Genomic DNA, 21,549 nt, shown 5'->3' on the forward strand with positions numbered 1-21,549 from the left:
CATTCACTCTGGAGGTGCTCCATCCCTGGCAGTGGTGGGGTTTTAGGCATTTGTGCTCTTGGGTTCTTCACCCCTTCTCAGGCACTGGGATGCCCATGAACTCTGATCAAAAGATGCTCTCGATCCCTTCATCAAGCGCACTCAGCAGGGCCAGGAGCAGGGATGCAATTGAATTCTTCCATCTTGGTTAATTTTGGAGCAGTAATGGCCAAAGAACAGCTGCTCCTTTCAGGAGGAGTTGCTAATGACACGTGTCCCTGTGACTGGGAAAATAACATAGTCTCATAAAAGATGGTGTCCGCTGGAGTTTGCTGAATCTCTTCTCTGCTGCTTCTTGGCTTGAACCAGAGTGGCAGAGTAGGATGCCTGCCTCTAAACGTTGCCTGGCACAGCGACTCCTTGGTTGCCCTCCTGTACCCACTGTGTGTGCCCACGGTTTGTCAGCATTAGCCCTTATTGCCTGGTGCTTGCTGCTGGGTGAAACAGTCCTGCCTGCGAGGAAGGCTGTTTTACTGCTCTTGGTTTGTAAACTTCCCAGGGAGGAGCTGTGCAGCTCCTCACACACATCTGCCCAGGAAAAGCTCAGCTGCCTGCCAGGTCCTGCATGGTTCCTTTTGTAGCAGGAGGCTGCTGGCTCTGCCCTGGGGAGTGGAGCCTGGCCTGGGAGTTCCATTTCCTGGGAGAGGGAAGCGAGATGGAGCTGAGCAGAGGAAGTAGGACCAAGGACTTCCTCTTAGGGTGCATTAGGAAGAGTGTGTCCAGCAGGTCAAGGGAAGTTTTCCTCCCCTCCACTTTGCCCCACTGAGGTTACTGGAGTATTGTGTCCAGTTGTGGGACTCCCCAGTTCAACAGAGATGGGAAACTACTGGGGAGAGTCCAATGGAGGCTATAAAGATGAGGGGACTCTCCAATTGGGAAAGGCTGAGAGAGCTGGGGCTCTTTAGCTTAGAGAAGGTAAGACGAGAGGGGATCTCATCAATGCTGATCAATAGCTAAAAGACAAAGGTGAAGAGAATGGAGTCATGCTCCTTACTGTGGTGCCCAGTAACACAACAAGGAGCAAAGGACACAAAGTGGAACCCAGGAGGTTCCATCTGAACACGAGGGAAAAATTCTTTCCGGTGAGGGTACTGGAGCCCTGGAGTAAGCTGCCCAGGGAGCTTATGGAGTCTCCTTCTCTGGAGGGATTCCAAACCCGTCTGTGATCCTGGGCAGCTTGCTCTGGGTGACTGCTTTAGCAGGAGGTTGGACTGGATGATCTCCAGAGATCCTTTCCAACCCCCAGCATGCTGGGATTTGGTGCTTCTGTGACCTTGCACAGCGGCTGGTGGATGTGGGGCTGCCCCAGCAGAGCTGCTGCTGTGAACCTTGGATCTGTGCCTCCCTGTGCCTGCACAGGATGTCGGCTTGACTAGCAATGAGAGGCGTTAAATAGTGCCCTTCTTCCCCCACAACTTGTCTCTCCCCCCCCGCCCCATCCTCGCCCAGCTTGTTTTGCAGAGGCAGGAGCCTGCAGCCTGGAAAACACCACAGCAGCTGCATCCTGTCATTGGAGGGGCGCACAGGATGCGGGCTGCCCCACATCACCTGGGTGAGGGCACATCTGGTTTGTATTCCTCGCACGGGGCTTTAGCAGGAGCACACAGCTTCTCCCTGGGCATCAACGCTGGGTGCTCAGGCCCCTTCTGTGGGCAGAGGGAGTCTCCGTGCCCCCTTTTTTCCCCCCAAGCTGGGAGCTGCCTGGCCAAGGCGGACCCGAGGCGGGGGTGGTGGTGGTGGTGCATGGGGCCTTTTCCCAGCCCTGCCTTCACTGTCTGACTTTTGCCTGTCAGCATGTGAGAGGAGTTTTATTGGCCTCTTTGATGTTTCGGAGACCAGAACTGTACAGACTTTCATTAAAACCCTGCCCTGTGGGCCCTGGGATTATGAATATTAGAACATTGCCCTTTTATGTGCACACGTATTGACCAGCGAACTCTGAATAGTGTTTTTACTAACGACACCCAAGTGCCCATTACAGCCCCTTGCCTGTATTGCTTGAGGTTTACTGTCAGCAGCTCTTCTGGAAAGGTATAAAACCCCTTTCAGAAACGTTCTGCCGCTCCACGCGGCGCGCGCACGGACGTTAAAAGGTTGCTAAGCTGCCTGTGAAAGCTCATGAAGGCAATTATCCAGTTAAAAAAAAAGTAGGGGGGGGAGGGAAGAAAAAGGGGAAAAAAAAAAAAAAAAAGCTAATTAGGCAATTTCTCTCTATATTTGAAAGCACCCTAGAGGGTCTCATGGGGTGGATTAAGATTTTGTAATATTTTTCAGCTCCTTACTTGATCGTTGGCTGCTTCTTTTTTTCCTCTCCCTGGTGTTGTGCAATGTGGGGTAACAAAGACCTGATTGACTCTCCTGGTGCAAGATCACTCTTGCCCCGCCGCTCTGGGCAGCCCCCATGCCGGGGACCCTTCTCCATCCATCCATCCCACTTGTGTCCTCCTGGGTGTCGTGGGCTGTGTTACGTGGGCTTGGGCGAAACTTAGCTCTGCGGTTGGCTTCTTGGCTGGCTGCGGGGCACGATGCCAATGGCTCCTCTGTCCCTGCCTGTTTGCCCCCCGAAAAGGAGACCTGCCTTGGCCACAGGCTGTGTCCCCTGCCGGTGTTATTAGCCAGAGCAGCCCCGAACATGTGTGAGACGTGGATTATCCACAGCTCCTAATCGCGGCAGGAACAGCTTGACTCTGCTGCAGCTCTCCCTGGTGCTTTGTGCGAGTGAGCTTTTAATAGTGCCTGTGACACAGAAAAGGAACTATCAGCCTCTTGTAATTTGGGTTCGTTTTTACTGCTGGTGCGTCAGGAGACAACTGTGAACTAATTTCAGTGATGCCATTCGATAACCTTGTGAAATCTGTCACCGTTTTGGGCGGAGGGTGTGGGGGGGGTGGGGAGCAGTCCTGGAGGCGCAGCTGGGGCGGGGGGGCTGCACGGGGCTCCCCAGGGACGGCTTGTCCCTGCTCGGCACGTTTGAGGGCAACCGTTTGCCCCCATCCTTCTGCTTCATTTTCCTTAGCACGAGCTTGTGGATCCTGTTCCGTTTCGCTGCTCTGAAACAATTTCCGTGAGTCTGGAGCTGGATCCTGATCTTGTGTTTCTTGTCAGCCCTGGGCTGATGCTTTGGGTGGTGCTCAGCATTACAGAGAGGGTGGTTTGTCTCTGAGCTCCCTGCAGTGTCCCTGGGCCACTTCGCTGTATTCCCCTTGGTGCAGTGTGGGGAGCGTAGCAGGACAAGTCTCTCTGCCTTGGCCAAGAACAGGGTGTGTGGACACTGTGTTTGGCCGCAGTCATTGCTGCGGTGGGCCAGCACGATAGGAAAACCGTGTGAGGGGGGATTTAGTGCCTTTCTGGGACCACTGCTGCTATCCAAACCAGGAGCGGGGAGCTGGGGGGGGAAGGGAAGCTTTTAGGTTGCTAATCATGAAATTTTATTGCAGCTTGGAGAGGCTGTTGGCAAACCACAACAGACACACGCGTGCACGCACACACACAAATCAGTTGCAGAGAGCCCTGGCTCCCCTCCGCTGTCCCGCGCCAAGTGTGAGTGGAGCTGCTGACGAGCCTCGCGAGCTGGGGCAGCCCGGCAGGACCCGCCGAGGCAAAGCCAGCCCCCCTCCTGGTGCTGCCTAACACCCAGCTTCTCTTGTCGTCAGCCAAAAAGCTTTTACAGCCTCGCAGCTCTTGCCTGTAAAGTCCAACGCCGCTCATAAAACATTAAGAGGCGCAGCATTACTGTACTGCTCTCCAAAGGGACCTGGAGGGCGACTAGACAGCTCGAGCGATTATTACACATCCTGAGCAGGACTCTGCTCTGCAAACCGCATACAGCCCCGTATAGATTTCCATGCAGCGTGAGAGGTCGTTAATTCACGCCCTGATGATGAACTTAATTTTGTTTCCTGCTGAGCAAATGACAGCTCAGAGGCAACTTTTGTCTTATTATGGTGTGGAGCCTTTTCTTTCTTTCTTTCTTTTTTGTTTGTTTTGTTTGCGTTTTGGTCTCTTCCTTGCATTGTTTGCAGCGCATGCCTCAGCTGCTGGATTTATGATGGATGCTTCTCCCAGCACTGGGGCCGTCCCCAGCCCCCTCACTTGTGTCCTGGGGGGTTTCACCTGCTGCAGGCTCCTCTGGCTAAACCTTGCTGCGGTAGTTGTGGTTTTAACTCCTCCATTTCCCACTTGCATGGAAAGCTTCTCCCCCTCTTCCTTTTTTATTTCCCCTCTTGAACATCATCTCACTGCACGGCTGCCTTGGGTCATCCTTCCCTTCTAGGTCGTCCTTCCCTTCTGCCGTGGGAACTGCTCTGCCCACGTTGCCGTTCCCTGGATCCTCTGGTTTCAGATGTGCTGCAGTCTTCTCCAAGTGCAGCCATCTCCCGCCTTCATGAAGCAATTAATGACAAACTTTTCCTCCAATACAGTAAATAATTTTTTGCTGTGAGGCCAGGATTTAGCTGGGAACATCCGCAGCCAGGCCGAGCACTCCCCTGCCTGGCCTCAGCCTCATGCTTCCCAGGGCTCCCATCCAGGGCTGGGCACTGGTTCCTGCAGCCCCCCTTTTTTTTTTAACCCTGCTGAAAGGAGGAGTGTCCTGTCCTGACTTGCTGAACCCTGGGAAGTCCCTCAATGGAGAGAAGGACCCTTGGGTACTAGACTTGAATTTCTCAGAAAATCTGAGGCCTTTCCCCCTCCCACCATCATTCCCCAACCAAAGGAACTTTGGACAGCCGGCCAGCTCCAGCACACATCCCTTCAATTGGGAGCTCTGGAGTCCAGGTTTCTGATTGGTGTTGGGTCCTTCTAGCATGGATCCCTCTGGGCCAGGATTTTGTACTTATTTGCTTGTTTCTCCCCCCCCCTCCTCCCATCTTGGGTAAGGCCCACGCAGCTGAAGTTGTGGCAGTCTCTTCTTTCCCATGAGTTCATCTTGTAATAAATCACACCAGCCCTGCAGAGGGGGAGGAGAAAATTGAAAGATGTTTATAGAATTAACTCCCCAAAGGAAATTGTGTGGGGGAGGGCAAATGGGGGGAAGAGTTGGGAATTATTTTATTTCTTTTTTCTTTTTTTTGGTTACAGAAGATAGACTCTTGTTTTGTTTTGTTTTGTTTTCTGCTCCAGAGTTTGTTGGGTGGGGGGAAAAAAAAATTCTGCAGAACAACTTCAGTGCTGGGAAACAATTAGATTTCCTCCTCTGCTGCTCTTCTAAGGAAGAGTTCACTCCCTGTTTGAGCTGCGTGGGTTGTCTTCTGCCACCCTGGGGTCGGAAGGGACCGTTCCCATCCTGTGGGATGGGCCACGAATTCCACGTGGTTACTCCAGTGCTGAACCCTGTAACTGGTCTGACTGGGATGTGTTTTCCAGAAACATCCCACCTCCTTGCAGGAGAGCTGGGGGAGTCCCCTCTCTCCCTTGGGAGTTTCCCCTAATGCCTGTTTAATCTTTCCTGCCTCCTGCAGGGTCCTACAGCTCTCCGCCTTCCTGCCTGTCCTCTTTGCAATGTTCAAAGCACAGAAAGGAGAACAAAAATATAAAGGAAAGGGGGGTTGAGCTGCTTTGCAGCACGCAGACAGCGCGGGCGGGTGATGGGGTGGGGGGGGAGCTGCAGCTGGACCCCACCTCAGTTTCTGCTGGTGCTCTGGGGGTCCAGCGCAGGGAGCCGGGTGGATGCTACCATCTGCCGGCATGGGCTCGCAGTGGCAGCCAGCTCCATCCCAGCCCTGCCTGTCTGCCTAGCCTGGTCTTCTCTGCCATTTAAATAAAAGCTCCATAAAAAGCCACCGTAGGGAAAACAAACAGGAGACCCTGGAACAAAAGCCCCATCCGCTGCTTGGTGAGGCTGGAGGGGAAATAGCTGCTGGCTTGTGTCGCTGAAGGGGGTTGTGGCAGACAAAGCAATTGCCTTGATCCTGCCGGTGGAGCCACGGTGCAGCCGTGCGTAACCTGCTGCAATTAACCATCCTGCCTTTTCAGACCAGAAGCCGGCAGTGGAGCAGGCAGAGGATGGCCGTGACAAACCGAAGCTGCTGGAGGAGAAGGAGATGGAGCAGCCGCAAATTAAGGTGCCCATGGAGGTACCCAAGAGAGAGGAGGAAAGAGGAAAACCGGAGGAGAAAGTGCAGCTGGACCGTCCTGATCAAGGTAAGGAGGAACCTGGGGAAAGGCTGCCAGCTTTGGAGCTGGGAGGACTATTTCAGATGAAGATTTCTGCTTGTTACCTCATGGACTGAAGGCAGTTTAGTGTTTGATGCTCTCAAGGCTCATTAGGAATGCAGCCCCCTGGTGAGGAAGGAAAAGCAGGGCTGAAACAGAGTGGAGTGCTGGGTGTGCTGTGAACCTGCTGCTTCATACTTGCTCCCCTCAGTCTCAGGCTCCCAACTCCTGTCTGCCATAGAATGGTTTGGGTTGAACTGTTAAAAGTTGTCTAGTCCAAGCCCCTGCAGTCATCAGGAACATCAACTAGAGCGGGTTGCTCAGAGTCCCATCCAACTTGATCCAGAGATGGGGCATCTACCCCCTCTCTGGGCAACCTGGGCCAGTGTCTCAGCATCCTCACTGTGAAAAATGTTTTCTTTCTCTCTAGTTCAAATCCCCCTCTTTTGCTTTAAAACTATCTCCCCATGGCCTGTCACAGCAGGCCCTGCTAAAAAGTCTGTCCCCACCTTTCTCAACAGCCCCTTTAAGTACTGAAAGGCCACAAGAAGGTCTCCTTGGAGCCTTCTCTTCTCCAGGTGAACAACCTCAACTCTCTCAGCATGTCTTCACAGGAGAGGGGTTCCAGCCTGCAGATTGTTTGGGCCCGCTCCAACAGCTCTCTGTCCTTCTCTGTGATCCCTGCCAGGGATTGCCCTGCCCGTGGGGGAAGCCCATCGCCACGAGCCGCCCGTCCCACATGATGAAGTGGTCGTGGACATGGGCCGGGAGCGGGAGGAATCTGAGGAGAAGCAGCCTGTGCCTGGGGGAGCCAAGGATCGTCTGCTGGAGGAGCCAGACGCAGTGAATCCCCAGAAAGAGGCACTTGGCCCGAAAGAGGGGAAGGAAGTGATTGCTGGGAACCAACTGCAGGGAGGGACTGACGAGCCCGCTAAGAATCCCAAGAACGTCCTGGAGGTGCTGGTGCAGCAGGATGGCAGGCTGCCATACAAAGAGCTGGAGCCAGACAAACAACTGGGGGAAGCCAAGGCACGAGCTGCCATGCCGGACGGTGAGAAGAAAGCTGAGGCTGCAGGTGACAGGGAGAAAGCAAAGCTCCAGCTCCCCAGGAAAACAGAGGAGGCTGTGGAGAAGGAAGCTGACCCTGGTAAGCTCTTCTGAGCAAACGCTCCTCTCTTGGCCTGTAATCCCCTCCAGAGACTGGGCAATTTGGTTATTCCTACCTAGATCACAGTGCTTCCTTTTAATTTCATGAGATTAGCATGTGAGCATGCACAGCCCCTTCAGCAGCTGTTGAGGAGAAGGAGGAATCTGGTGGCTTTGACAGCTACTGTAATATCTGTCAAACAGTTGTTTGCTAGCCTACTAAATGTCAGGTGCCGTGCTGTTCCTGTGCGTCTCCGAATCACTGGGGACACGGAGCCAGGAGATCTTGACAGGTAACACATTGCTAAGTGCCCATCTAAAAGCCAGTTAGAACTGTTCTTGCATTTTAATTGGCTGAGGTAGGTAGTGCTGGCTCACTGCCACCACTCTATAAGATTGTTAAATATTTTTTTTTATGACTTCCCTTGCAGTCGTTGGGTTGAATATAAACTGCGCCGGCTCAGGCGGGCAGGGACGACAACAGTGTGGAGTCAGCTCGGAGAACATCTGCTGCTGGAGCATCCTTACTGACTGCAAAGGTCTGCTGATCCATTTGTCTGTCCACAGGTGAAAAGCAGGAGCTGCCCCTCCCGGAGAGAACAGATCAGCTGGAGCCGAGGGAGGCCCAAAACACCGAAGAGAAGCATCCGGAGAATGCGGAGAGCAAGCTGGAGGGTGAGCCTGGGGTGTGTGGGGAGGGGAAGGCGCTAGGCTGCGGGTCCAGGATTTCTCTCTGCAGGAGCCTGGTGCCAGCCAGCATGGCTCTTGGCTCTTGCTGGTGCATAGCTTCAGGCTGCAGTCACCTCTGCCGCGGCAGCAATTAGTGCCTGCAGCATGGCTGAGGGTGTGAGTCACACTGGCACCCGGCTGCTCCTCAGCTTTGGCAGTGCTTCCTTGGCAGGAGAGAGGCTGAAGTGAAACTTAGGCTGGTGCAAAACTGGGGAACCTGGCAGTGGGGTGGGGAGGTGGGTGGGCATCTCCCTGCAGTTGGGCAGATGTGGGCTGTAGCACCACAGGGAGATGTGGGCATTTAGCTGTGCCCCATCTGCACCTTCTGTGGTGTTGGTGCTGTGCAGTGAGCCCTTCCCCACGGGGAGTTCTTTGCCTTCTGAGAGGGGTTGAAGCCTGAGCTCAGGCTCATCACCTGTGTGTGGAGAGGTTCCCCAACTCTTCACCCCTGTCCTGGTCCAGAGGTGATGGGCACTTGCTGTGATGAGCCAGGGCCATGGCTCCTGGGGAGTGCATCATCACCCTCCTTTTTGTGGTTACATCTCAGTTTTCTAGTTGCTGTCTGTATTGCAATGGGATTTGAGTGTAGAAGCTGCTGGTGGGTATGGGCTCTCGGGACTCTTTATGCTTCAACATGGAAGAAGGGATCTGTATTTCCATGGGGTCTTGCTCTGTGTGCAACTTGCTGGGGATGCTCTCCCATGAGAATGTCACCATAGGTGCTCTGGGCTTGTTCTGCTCCTTTGCTCTGAGCTAAGCTTCGTGTCCAGAGGCTGGGAGAGGGTGAAAAGGCATCCTGGGGGTAAGGTGAAGGGCACACAGCTCCTTGGGTGCTCCCTGCAAACAGCTACCTCGTCGGGACCATTGTTGAGTGCCGTGGCTGTAGCTGCCCTGGGCTCAGGTACTTCCATTTCATCGCTGCTTAAGATGTTTTTTGTGAGGAGTGCTGTTCAGATGTAGCCAAAGCACCGGCTGGGGCCGGCTTTCCCCGGGATCAAAGGAGGAGCCAGGAGATAGCCTGGCCCTTTGTTTGTGTGGCAGAGGTGTGCCGCACAAACACAGGAGATAGGGCTGTTTGCAGAGCTCTCGGCGAGAAATGCTTTGATTTGGCACTAAACCTCTGCCTGCTGCATGCTCAGCCCAAACATTCCCATGCTGAGCTGGGGACCTGGCAGACCCGGAGAGCGAGATAGCAGCAATGGCTTCTGTTTTCATTGTTTATTCTGAGCAAAGTGCAAAAAATAAACAGATCTCCAGAAGTCAATGGCTCTCTTGAAACGGCCAAATTCCTCCTCCTCTGAAAAGGGAGTGGAAGGGGAATTCCAGGGGGCCCTTGGCTAATTGCACCACAATGTGAACTGGAAAGATTTCTCTGTAATCACCTAGCAGGTGATTAGTGGGATGGGGGGGAGGTGGTGTTTGTCGGAGAGGGATTGACCTGGGCAGCAGCATCCCTTTTTCATTGAAATGGCATTTTCCAGACTATTAATTCTGACGTTATTTCCTGTGGGGCATAACAGTCTGGAGGGTCACACCCCCCAGGCGTGATGTAGTGTGGTGAGGTTGTCTGTCCTGGTGGAGAAGAGGCTGTGAGGTTCCCATGCATGGCTGGGACTTTTAGTTGATGTGTGAGGCATTGCTTGTGAGGAGTGAATCAATGTGAGTCATGGCTGCCTGGCCCAGGGTTGCTCTGACTCGGTGGCAGCCAACGCTGGTGGGCAGGATTTCCTCCTCTGACATGGCAGGGGGTGCTCAGGTTTGTTGTGGTGGTTGCTGAGCTCTGTAGGAGGTGGGGTTGCCTTCCTGTGTTGCTGTGGTTCCAGTCTGCCCAACCACCTGGCACTGCTGCCTGTTAAACCACCAAGGTTCCAGCCCTTTCACCATGCTCAAAGCTACAGTCTTCAGCATGGTTGTTTGCTGGGTGGTTTCCTGACGTGGCCCATGCCAGACCTTCGCTTGGCTAAGCCAAGAGGAGAGTCAACAGCAGCCTCTCATCATTCTGGCTTTAACCCAGGTCTTGCCCCCTGAAAAAGCCCAGCTCAGCATCCATACCTCAGTGCTAGGTTCATGTTTGTGTAGGTCCCTGAAGGTGCTATGCCTTTGCTGGCTTCTTCCAGCTCTTCCTGAGACAGCACATTTGCTGTCTGTGCCCTTTCCAGGCTCAGTTTATCTGGGATGAAGTCTCTGCAGTATATGGAGAGATGTGTTTGAGAGGCCTGGCTTATCTCAAGAGCGGAGCTGCAGCAGTGCTGGGACTTCCCCAGGCACTGCAGGCAGCCTGGTCTCATATGGCAGCCAAGACCATCACTCTTGACCAGCTTCTGCTGGTCCTATCCTCTTCCAGCTGCTGTGCTGAGCAGTCACTTCATCCTTTCCTGCACTGGCACTCCAGCAGACCTGCTCCCCTGTACCTCTGCTCACAGCTCTTTTCCCTAAGCAGGTTTTGATCCCTCCACCCCAGTCTTGGGAGGGCAGTGTGCTGTGTTAGCACCTCTGGGTTTTGTCCCACTGTCCTTGGTGGAGGCACCCTGGAGCTGTGCCATCACAGCATCTATCAGTGCCAGCAGCAGAGCCATGCCCTGTCTTCTCCCTCATGGCAAACGGGCAGTGTCGGCAGAGTAGCACCTTCCTGCTGCTGAAAGCCCCTGCAGCACCTCCAGCACTGAGAGTTGGTTAATGAGGGGTTTGGGCCATGGATTTTTAATGAGGTTTGGTGGGGTTTTTCCTCTTTTTTTTTTTTTTTTTTCTTTCTAGAAGCAGGGCAGGCGAAACTGCTCGATCATGCTGTGCTGCTGCAGGTGATCAAAGAACAGCAGGTTCAGCAGAAGCAGCTACTTGACCAGCAGGCGAAGCTGCTGGCTGTGATTGAAGAACAGCACAAGGAGATCCACCAACAAAGGCAGGAGGAGGGAGGAGAGGAGAAGCCAAAGCAAGGTAAGGACATCACTAAAGAGTGTGACCTCTCTGCAGGCTGTTCGCTGCTCAAAACAGCTTCAGCAGGGTCTGGAGCACAAGTCTTGTGAGGAGCTGTTCAGGGAACTGGGGTTGTTCAGCTTGGATAAAAGGAGGCTCAGGGGAGACTTTCTCACACTCTACAACTCCCTGAAAGAAGGCTGGAGACAGGTGGGGCTTGGTTTCTTCTCCCAAGGAACAAGTAATAGGAGGAAGTGGCCTCAAGTTGTTCCAGGGAAGGTTTATGTTGGGCATTAGGAACAACTGCTTTCCCAAAATGGTTGTGAAGACCTGGGACAGGCTGCCCAGGGCAGTGGTGGTGTTCCCATCGCTGTAGGGATTTAAAAGCTGCATGGATGTGAGGGACATGGTTTAGAGGTGCCCTGGCAGTGCTGGGTTATCGGTTGGACTTGATGTCCTTGGAGGTCTTCTCCGACCTAAATGATTTTATAATTCTATGATTCCCTTTGGCACGTGGCAGAGCCAGCTCTGTGAGTGCTATTCCCATGTCTGACCCTGGTCTGTGAGGTGGGGGATCCCTAGTGGCTGTGTGCAGGGATGACACTGTCCCTGATGGCTCTTTAGTTCTGGCACGTGCCCATCGCTGTTGTGCAGAATGTGGTGGCAGGAGGAGGGAATCCCTCACTCATAAGAGAAACCCTTTTACATGTAAATATTTGTTCCACAGCAGAAGTACAGCAGGAGCCTGCAGTGCCTCTCTCCAGGAGCAAGGAGGATGAAGGCCTTGGGGCCAAGCACGAAGCTGCTGCGAAGGCACTCAGCAAGGAGCTGTTGGAGCAGCCGGCGCCAGGCCCGGGCAGGCAGCCTGCTGACTCCACAGAGCAGCGCAAGGCGGCTGTGGGAAAGCTGGGAGAGGCTGGGCACAGGCGTGAGATTCCCGGGGTTCCTCCCAAGGAGCAGAAGGTGCTGCCACAGGACAATGACAGGGCTGCTGAAAATCCTGCAGAGAACCGGGATCCCCTTCACAGGGATGCCCAACGTGTTCCAGCAGCCAGAAACCACCTGGAGAAGAAGCCCTTGGCGGAGGATTTAGGAGGAGATCGTGAAGCCAAGGCTGGAAGAGATGTCCACGAGAAGAAAAACTCCCTGAAAGATGTGGAAGCAGCTACAGCTCCCATCCAAAGAGAACAGCTGGGGGCTGCCAAAGTTCAGGGAGTAGCAGGAAAGAGCCTGGAAAGAGACTCAGGAGTAGACCTTAAAGCCAAAGCACTGAGTCAGGTGGAGCCCAAAGCCCTGGCAGTCGCAGTGAACTCTGCTAGTAAAAGGAACACGGCAGAGGGGGAGCAGCACCTGCGGGAGCATCGAAGAGGAGCAGATGCTGAGGGAGCTGAGGGTGCTGGAAGGTGGCAGCAGGACCTGGCTGGCAAAGGGGAGATAAAGGAGGACGCTCCTCAGGAGAATGCGGTGGAGGTGGCTCAGGACCTGCAGGGAGGTCAGTGGAGCAAGCAGAGGCACGGGGATGGAGTGGTCTCAAATGATGCTGAGAAGAAGCCAGGCTCTGAGAATGCTCCTGCCCAAAAGCCTGAGAAAGGAGCAGCTGCCCAGGGGAACCAGAAGCTTGACCACGATGTCAAACCGAACCGGGACCTGAAACTGCAGGCAGACCTGGACCTCCGCCGGAGGAGACGAGACCTGCTGCCTCCCGAGGAGGAGGAGGCTGCACAGGGGGCAGAGGTCCTCATTGGCCTGAACCCCCTTCCAGATGTGAAAGTGAACGACCTCCGGAGCGCTCTGGAGACACGACTGAACCAAGTTGCGGAGGGGGCTCAGCAGGTGGTCCACAGCCGGCAGATCAAGCAGATGATGCAGGCAGACGGGAGCCTGTGAGCAGGGTGGTCGTGCTCGGTGGGTGGCTGCGGGTGTTGGCCACAGGCAGCGGAGCTGAGGAGCTCCAGAGGGAAAGTTCAGGTTAGCCAGCTGGGTTTTTGGCCGCTGCCGTTCAGGCAGTGGTTGGTCTAAGCCAGCAGCACATTGCTTGGGCCCATGGGAGCTGCCTGAAGCTGTGAGCACCATCCAGGGCTTCTCTGATGGTAGCACCTCCCTTGCAGGTGGCTGAGGAGATGGCAACCATGAAAGAAAAGCTCCCACTGTCCTCTGGCTTTCAGAGGTTGCCGTCTACCTTGGTTCTCTGCCAGGCCAGCTTTTTCAAGGACTTTTTTCAACATCCAGTTCATATCAAATTGCCTTCTCCATCCAGCTATCCCCTTCAGAACTGAGGTGGTCCTCCATGAGGTTCCCCTGCCTGTTTGGAAGAGCTCCCCTGGCGCTGCCCTGGGTTCATGTGCCCAGGCTGTGTGTGTAGGGCTTTGGGGCAGAGTCCTGGGAAGGTGGGACAGGGCAGAACCAGGATCACACTTCTTGGGAAGGGCTTTATTCCAGAGAAGCACCAAGTCATGAGTTGAGTGACCAGCTTAGCCAATTGCTTTGGTGTTTCTCTTGACAGGGGAGCTGTTAGTCTTGCATGTTTAGGAGATAGTTGTGGTTTAGGAACCTAGCTCAGTAGAAAAGCTGCCTTAACCAGGCACAACGGCTGCTGTTGTGCCTCCTCTACTCCCAGGGATTTCATTTGGTTGGCCACACACTAGCAATAACACAGAGCTTTGCTCTCACCGCCCTCCTCCCTGGATGCTCAGCTCTCATCTGTGCTTTCAGGCTTGACTTCTGTCCAAAGTGCATTATGAAGCTGCAGACTGCCCCTACCCCTTTCTCAGACCACCTTGATTTTTTTTTTTTTTCCCTGCAAGAGGTGACTAATTTGGGAACAAAAGAAACGTGGCTCAGAAGGGTGGGCTCGGGGGCTTGGCTCATACCTACCTCTTCTCTCTGTAACGTGGTGGAGCATGTTTGGTTCCTGCGTTCTTCCCAGCCCCCCTGGGTGGCGGTTTACACCCAGAGAGGTCCCTGCTCCGCCCCTGGCAATGGATTTTTACGAGCGAGGAAGGGAAGAGCTTCCATGAGAGCCTCGCTTCGTCTTGAGCTCCCAGACAGTGATTCATCCCTTTTGTGGTGGTGGGTTTTAATTACTTTTTTATTTTCACATCCTGACTTGAGAATGTAAGAAATCGAATCCCAAAGCTCTCACTTAGAACGGGTGAAACTTCCCAGCCTGGAGTTCCAGACCTCATCACTGTGGTGGTTTTTATATCCGTGAAGTGTCTTGGGTAAGCTCCTCGTTCAGTTGGTGTCTGATGGGGCCCTGCAGAGCCAGGGGTGGGCCAGTAGGGACGTGTGGGACTGTCAAGCTGGCTCTGCTTACTCTGGGACCTGTGCCTGCCTGCTGCTTGAAGGATATTGTCTTAATTGCTTAATAAATGACACAGAGCCACAGGCTTGACAGCCACAGACTGGGGGGTGCTTCAGGAGGACCAACCTGCCCTACTCTCATGGCCTTAACCCTCAGCACTGCCCCATGAGCTTCTCCATTCCGCTGTCGTAAAGCACAAGCAACGCAGCCGGGAGTCCTGGAGCCACTCCCTGACCCTGTCCCTCAGGGCAGGGATGGCAGCAGGTGCTGGAGCACGTCTCCAAGGCTGCAGCAGGGAGACTTTGTCCAGACTTTGTCCCCTGTGGCACCAACCAGCCTTTCCAAAGCCAGCAGGCGCTGGATCTGCCCCCTCCTGCCCTTTGAGTCTGTTGGGGTCTGGTTGAGGCTCTGCCAGGCAGGGTGAAGGTCAGACCTGTCTGTGTTCGTTGGTGTTGAATTGTGTGTGAACACAAAGGACCAAAGATGCTCCTGACATTCCTCAGCAGTTGGGAACAGTCTGTGGGTACCCTAAGCCAGGCTGGAAGCTGGCAGAAGCTGTGTTGCCTCTGCCCAGGGTCTGGTGCTTGGCAGGAGAGACCAGAGGGGAGACTTAAGCTGATCAATAAAATAAGCTGAAGCATTTTGGTCTGAATTCTCCTTATTTTAAATAATTTTTAAAAAGCCACAAAAAACCAACACCACAAGAGACCTGGAAGCCTTTCTCAGTCACAGCTTCCTGGCTAGGCAGCAGTGTCTGCTTTGCTCCTACCCGCAGGGAATGACGCAGCTGAAGGAAATGAGGATTTTGTGCTTTCTTGGAAACTTGCTCCTCCCTGCTGCCAGGGAAGAGGAAGAGACGCTGCAATCCTCCTGCTGCCTGTGCACACAGGGCCTGCCTTGGGGAGAAAAAAGTCTAATTTGACATTCAGGGGATCAAGCAGCTGCGGCAGACCTGCTGCCAGAGCAGGAGCCTTCAGACAGGGGCTGTCTTCCCCAAGCACCCTGTGCCCAGCTGTTCACAGAGTTCCTGACACACTGGGGCCAGTGTCTTGCCTTGGTTTCTACTGCTGCAGGACATTTTGCTGTTGAGCAAAGCTGGAGCTAGCAAGCAGGGCTGAACCTAAGACTGCAGCTGGAGAGAGTTGCAGAGAGCTCCACCAAGTGTAGGTTAAAGCCCAGGGGGTGTGAGGAACGAGAGGAAATGGCCTGAAGTTGTGCCAGGGGAGGTTTCGGTTGGATATTGGGCACAATTTCTTCACTGTAAGGGTTGTGAAGCCTTGGAACGAGCTGCCTGGGGCAGTGGTGGAGTCCCTATCTCTAGAGGGTTTTCAAAGCTGTGTAGATGTACTGAGGGATGTGGTTTAGTGGTGCCTGGCAGTGCTGGGTTAATAGTTAAGACTAGACGACCTTAGAGGTCTCCTCCAACCAAAGCAAATCAATGAGAGGCTGCTCCTTCCAGGACGGGGAGCGGGTGGGGTCTCGGTGACCGTTTGCCAGCTCGGGACCACTCATCCCTCGGTTGCTCTTTCCCCGGGGCTGGGGGCTCTGCCACTAGCCTCTCTCCTGCTCTTTATTCTGTAATTTAAGGACAACACGGTTTAGATTTTAGAGTTTTTTATTTCTCCGAAGCTTCTCCAGTCCGGTGCATGGGGTGAGGGGCTCCGGGGCCGTTCCCGAATTTACTTTGGCGTCGCCTTCGCCTGCCAAAGAACCGCGGTTCAGTTCGGGGTCCCCGTGCTCGGGGCCGCTCCTCTAAACCGCCGGGACCTACCGCCCGGTCGAAGCAGTCCCGCAGCGCCCGGAACTCCTCCAAGCAGGCGTCCCGCCGCAGCTCCGCCGTCCCGCCCGCCGCCGCCGCCACGCACCGGCCGTAAGCAGCCGCCTGAGAGGAACGACACGGAACGGGAAAGGGCTCGCCGGGCGTCTCCCGGAGCCGATCCCCACCCTGGCCCGGTCCGGCCCCACCTGCTCCCCGCAGCCCGCCAGCAGCGCGGGGAACCGCCGCAGCCGCGCCCGTGCCCGCAGCCAGACTCCCTGGCCCGACATCGCCGCCGCCTCCTCACGGCCTGAGCGCCGCCATCATGCAGCAACCGTCATTGGCCGCTCGCCGCGCCCATCAAAGCTCCGCGCGCTCGTGTTGGGCGTCCATGGGATGACCGCCCCTTTGGCTCGTCGATACGTGAAGCGGAACGCCTATCAAAATATACTGCTTATGATTGGATGATGGCGAAAGGTCGGCTCCTTCAGCCTTCTCGGGTTGGTGGGACAGGCTCGCCGACAGCATGGATTTGGTGCCCGCCTCCCGATCCCTTTGTAATTGGCCCCTGGCTGCTGGTAGCTCTGATTGGCAGAGATGCGGTTGTTTACTTCCCATCTCCCGCCCTGTTGCTGCCGGCCTCATTCTTGGGAGCCACTTCCGCCCCTAGATCCGCCCTCCCTCGCCGATGACTGGCCAAGTCGCAGTATCTAGCGCCCTCATTGGTGCTCAGCAGCTTCCGTGGGGCGGAGCCGTGAGGCTGCTGTAGGGCCGGGCACAGTCGTGCCGGCAGTGTCATGGCGGCGCCGCTGAGAGACCGGTTGAGTTTCCTGAGCCGGGTACGGGCCGGGTACGGGCCGGGTTAGGGTCGGGGGGGTTGCCTGAGGCCGTGACACCACTGCCCTCCCGTGATGTCATCGCTACACCTTCCCGTGTGTGCTGTCCGAGGTCGCGGCCTCGCGGTGTTGCCGAGGCAGCCCTGCCCTGCCCTGCCCTTTCACTCCTGTGTCAGAGCTGTCGCGTCGCTCGTTTCGAGGGCTGTGGTAGTCATGCAGCGATGTGAGCTTGCTGCGGTAGTGTGGGGGGCTTCTAGAGTGGACTTGCTGGGCTAGCAGGACCAGGCGCCGTCCTGGATAGGTCTGGACCCTGGTGCAGGCCCAGTTTCTCTCACACCATCCCTTCTCTTTTTGCAGCTGCCAGTACTGCTACGAGGCACAGCAGACGACGACGTCCCCTGCCCCGGGTACCTGTTTGAGGAGATCGCCAGTATCCTTCTGGGGGGTGCAGAGGGGCAACGGGGAGCAGGGAGGGATCCACGGGCCGGCCCAGGGGGCTGGGCTGGCTGTGGGAGGCCTGTAGGTCTGGGCAGGGGCAGCTGCGGGCCCTGGGGCAGCTGAAGCAGAACGGAATGAGGCTCTGCCCTCTGATATGGTCCCTGTGGGGGGAACAGGATCCCTAACCCCCACCCCAGAGATCTCCCATGAGTCGCCTGGCAGCAGCCAATGCCTGCTGGAATATCTCCTCAACCGCCTGCAGAGCAACTCCTGCCATGTCAAGCTGAAGGTAGGTGGGTGGTGGTGAGGGGGGTGGCTGCTGCAGGGCTCCCCCAAAGGCTGCAGAAGAGCCCCAAGGCCAGGGTGGTGGGCAAGAGCATGGGCATTGTCACAGGACCTAGGGCTGGTAGGGCAGCCACAACTTGGTCTTCTCACCCCGAGCCCTGTGTCTGCAGGTGCTGAAGATCCTGCTGCACACATGCACCCAGGGCTCCCCCCAGTTCATCCTGCATCTGAAGAGGAATGCTTGTTTCATCCGGGAGGCAGCAGGTAACAGAGCAAGGAGAGTGAGGAGCAGCCCTGTGTGGTGCTGGAGAACTCAGCCTGGCTGTGGGGAAAGCCTAGGGCAGTTTCTGTATGCAGGGCTGCTCCAGAGGCTGAGTGCTGGCCAGTGGTGTGGTCTTGCCACATTCTGCCTTGTTCCTGGGAGCTGGCTATCCTCCAGGCCTTACAACCTCGTGCCTTGCAGTGTTCTCTGGACCCCCAGATCCCCTTCATGGCAACAGCTTGAACCAGAAGGTCCGAGCAGCTGCACAGGTGAGTGCCAGCCCCTGCAAGCAGACTGCTGGGATCCTGCCAGGAGTGTCAGGGCAACTTTGCCCCCTAGGTCCCGGCTTCATGGTCTAGTCAGGGTGACCAGTGCTCCCCAACACTGTCCCCACACTTCCTATCTCTCCTGTCAGGACTTGGCCAGCATTCTCTTTTCTGATGCACCGCTCCCACAACCTGCTATGCTGCCTGCCCGTCCCCTGCCTCCCACAGGTAAGTGCAGGCCCCTCACAGCCCTCTCATGGGGCCTTCAGCTGGAGCTGTAGGGGTGTGTGCCAAGAGTCCTCTGGCCAGGGGGGCTGTTGGGGTTGAGGGCAGGGTCTGGAGGAGTGAGTGACACTGCCCTGATCCCAGCTACTCCTAGCTACCTCATGCACTTCCCTGTGCTTGCAAGAGGGAGGAGGAGCAGTGGAAGGGCACACCAAATGCCTCTGCTTCCCCTGAATGTGCCTTGTACCTCCCCTAGGTATGGGCTCCAGCCCCAGCCTCTGCAGCTCCTTGCAAGGATTTGGCTTCAGTGGTGAGAAAAGTGGCTCTGGTGAGTCCTGGCTCTGCCCTCACCCTGCATGGGTCCCCTGCTTGGTACTGCCCTGATGCCCCAACCATGGAGGTCCTTGTCAGGGCTGTTTCTCTGCTGGCAGGTCCGCCCTATCCCATCATGACACCCTGTGGGGTGCTGGGTGTCACGGAGCTGGGCTGGGCTCCCCAGAAAGCTCCTGACTCACCTCCTGTTCTCTGTCCAGCATCAACAGGGGAAGCCCTGCTCAGCACCATCCAGCGAGCAGCCGAGGCGGTGGCCCACGCTGTGCTCCCCTCCCCAGAGGGGCCCCAGCTTGGCCACAGGGAGCTCCATGAAGATTCCTACGAGCCCGTGCGAGCTCCTTCGCCTGCCAGGAGCCCACCTGGGGCTGTGAAGCCACCAGCAGCCACCGTGGCTCGCAGCATCCGAGGCAGGTCCCCCCCTCCGCTGGGCTGAAGCGGGCGGTGGCTGCTGGGGGGGCTGGTGGGGGCCTGCAGAAGGTGCTGGGGCTGCTTTGGGGCTCAGCACCTCGCTGTTCCTGCAGTGAGGCACCAGCCAGGGCTGGCTGGGGGCGGCTGGGAGGAGGCAGACAGCGGGCACAGCTCCCAGGACTCCTCGCAGGGGCACGGTGAGCTGAGCCGCACCTCGGACTCCTGCAGCAAGTCAGGCAGTGACAGCCACTCCGGGGCCAGCCGGGAGCTGACCCAAGGCACTGAGAGGTGAGAATAGGGCTGTGGGGGCATCCTCTCCCACCTCGGGACCTTTGGAGGTGCTTCTTGCACCTCCAGGAATGGTGCCCTTGTGCGTGGGCACAGCCTTGAGCAGGGAAGGTGATCTGGGAGGGGTTCCTGCCCACGGGAGGGCAGTGTGGTCTGTTCCCTCCCCAGGAGGGAGCAGGGCTGGCCCCTGTCCCCACCAAGGCATCTCCCTGAGCAGGGCGGACACTGACAGCTTGGGTGACTGCTTGCGAGAGGTGAGCCTGGTGTCAGCGCTGACCCACGGTGCCAGGGTCTTCCTTACCAGGGAGGAAGCACAGCACTTCGTCAAGGAGTAAGTGCTCGAGGTGGATATTCCCTGTGGGGCTGGGCAGGGAGTGCTCCAGGGGCTTGGTGGGGCAGCCTGAGCCCTTCTTGCTCCCCTGGCTGCCTTGGCCCAGATCTCCAGGGCTAAAACTCTGTCAGGCAGGAGGGCTGCTCCCACCTGCACAAGGCTGGTGCAGCCATAACCCCTTCCTCCTGCCCAGGTGTGGGCTGCTGAACTGTGAGGTGGTGCTGGAGCTGCTCAGCCGGGCACTGGAGGACCCCACTGACAGCGTCCGCATGGTGAGCACGGGGCAGGCCCTGTGTGCTGCCAGTGTGTGCCCACTCTGGGCTCTGGTGTGGCAGGGTACAGCATTTTGATGCCTGCCTGGCTCAGATACACTCTTCTCCCTGCAGAGGTCCATGTGTGCCATCTCCTCACTCATGTGCTCTGACTTGCTCTCCCTGGATCAGCTCTTTGCTGGGACTCGGCAGCACCTCCAGCAGCTCAGCCAAGGCAGCCCTGGCCCTGTCGCCAACCGAGCAACCAAGGTGACTTCTAGACTGTCCTCATTTCCCTCTCCCTGGGGCTAGGGGGTTCCCAGGCACTGTCCTGCTAATTCTTGGGTCACCCAGCCCTTGGGAATGGTTCTGTGCATGTCCCAGAGGGGCAGGAGATGTCCACTTCTCCCAGAGTGTGATGCTTCTTAGGAGGTGAAACTGAGGCTTGGGAGGGGACAACCAGGGTTGATGCCCAGCACTGGGAAAAGGTTCCAGGGCTGAGCTTCCTTCCGGCTGCTGCTCCCACTCCCACCTGTCCCACTTTTCTCCTCGCAGATCCTGCGGCAGTTCGAGGCTCTCTGCAGGGGCCAACCCTCCCCAAAGAAACCAGACCCCTCCACCATGGCTGTGGGCTCAGCCCGGTGCCCTGGGGACCTGCTGGCAGACATCCCAGCCCTGGCAGGAGAGAGCATCCTCACCCCTCTGAGCCCAGCCCCACTGCCTGTGCCTCCATCGCCCTGCAGCGAGGAGCAAGGGCTGGAAGCGGAGACCCACGAGCAACCCAGTGCTGTGGTGCCAGCCTGTCCCTGTGAGCAGGATGTGGTGAGCAGGCTGGCAGAGGACACTCTGGGCACACCTGTGCCTTCCCACAGCCTGTCCCTCTTTGCTGGTATGGAGCTGGTGGCCCGGCCTGGCTCAGTGCTCTGCTCGGACTCTCCACTAGAAGAGCCATGGACAGTGTCCCAGCCCCAGGACAGACAGATGGACACAGAGGACAGCCAACAGCCCTCAGCCTTTGCCTTTCTCAATATGTAGCTGCTGCTGGGCTCCTGGGGGCTTTGCTGTCCCTTGCTGTGTGACTTGTCCTGCTATGGTTGCTCTGCAGGAGACACCAGCAGCAGTGGGAACAGAGGTCTCAGTCCCCCCAGCTTCACCTATGGGAAAGCAAACAGGAAGCCCCACCCACCTCAAGGGAAGGGGAGTGCTGGGGGGTTGCCAAGGGGACATGGGGTGTGAAGTGGTATCAGGGCCCAGGGTTTTGATAAGGTTATAATGTCTCTCTCACTGGTTTTGCTGCCAAAAGCCCCTCAGTTTCTTGGCACTAGTGGCATGGCATATCTGCTGGCAGCCTTTGCTCCACAGGTCTGTGATGGAGGCAGAGCTGAGAGGCAGTTTGGGGACCCCAGCATGGCCATGGTACACTCCTGGGGGTTACCCATTGCCTCTGCCCTCAGCTCAAGCAGCTGTCAGGGTGAGGTGAGAGAAGTCATCACCCCAGTGGGGCTGGGACCCATCAATAAACCTCACACTTGGGTCTAGGAGCTTGGTGACTTCTTCCTGCGCGCCTGTCCCAGACTTCTCCTAGC

General features: G+C 56.4%; 2 protein-coding genes across 2 annotated transcripts in view; both read left to right on the forward strand.

The window, feature by feature from the left end:
* SLC38A10 (solute carrier family 38 member 10) overlaps positions 1-14,916 on the forward strand; it is a 41,698-nt gene extending 26,782 nt beyond the window's left edge. Inside the window, 5 exon segments of the mRNA XM_009897977.2 lie at positions 6,013-6,180; positions 6,881-7,339; positions 7,906-8,013; positions 10,822-11,001; positions 11,708-14,916. Of these exon segments, the coding sequence (XP_009896279.2) occupies positions 6,013-6,180; positions 6,881-7,339; positions 7,906-8,013; positions 10,822-11,001; positions 11,708-12,867 (2,075 nt within the window). The 3' untranslated portion in view covers positions 12,868-14,916.
* A 1,905-nt stretch (positions 14,917-16,821) lies between these two features.
* TEPSIN (TEPSIN adaptor related protein complex 4 accessory protein) lies at positions 16,822-21,018 on the forward strand. Its single transcript, XM_054171038.1, has 13 exons — positions 16,822-16,879; positions 17,234-17,306; positions 17,512-17,603; positions 17,770-17,863; positions 18,063-18,130; positions 18,277-18,355; positions 18,609-18,680; positions 18,886-19,092; positions 19,207-19,381; positions 19,596-19,712; positions 19,906-19,984; positions 20,099-20,233; positions 20,519-21,018. Exons 1-13 carry the CDS (start codon positions 16,838-16,840, stop codon positions 20,996-20,998), a joined length of 1,713 nt encoding a protein of 570 aa, XP_054027013.1. The 5' UTR covers positions 16,822-16,837; the 3' UTR covers positions 20,999-21,018.
* The last annotated feature ends 531 nt before the right edge of the window (positions 21,019-21,549 follow it).

The sequence above is a fragment of the Dryobates pubescens genome, chromosome 20 (assembly GCF_014839835.1).
Source record: "Dryobates pubescens isolate bDryPub1 chromosome 20, bDryPub1.pri, whole genome shotgun sequence".
NCBI lineage: Eukaryota > Metazoa > Chordata > Aves > Piciformes > Picidae > Dryobates > Dryobates pubescens.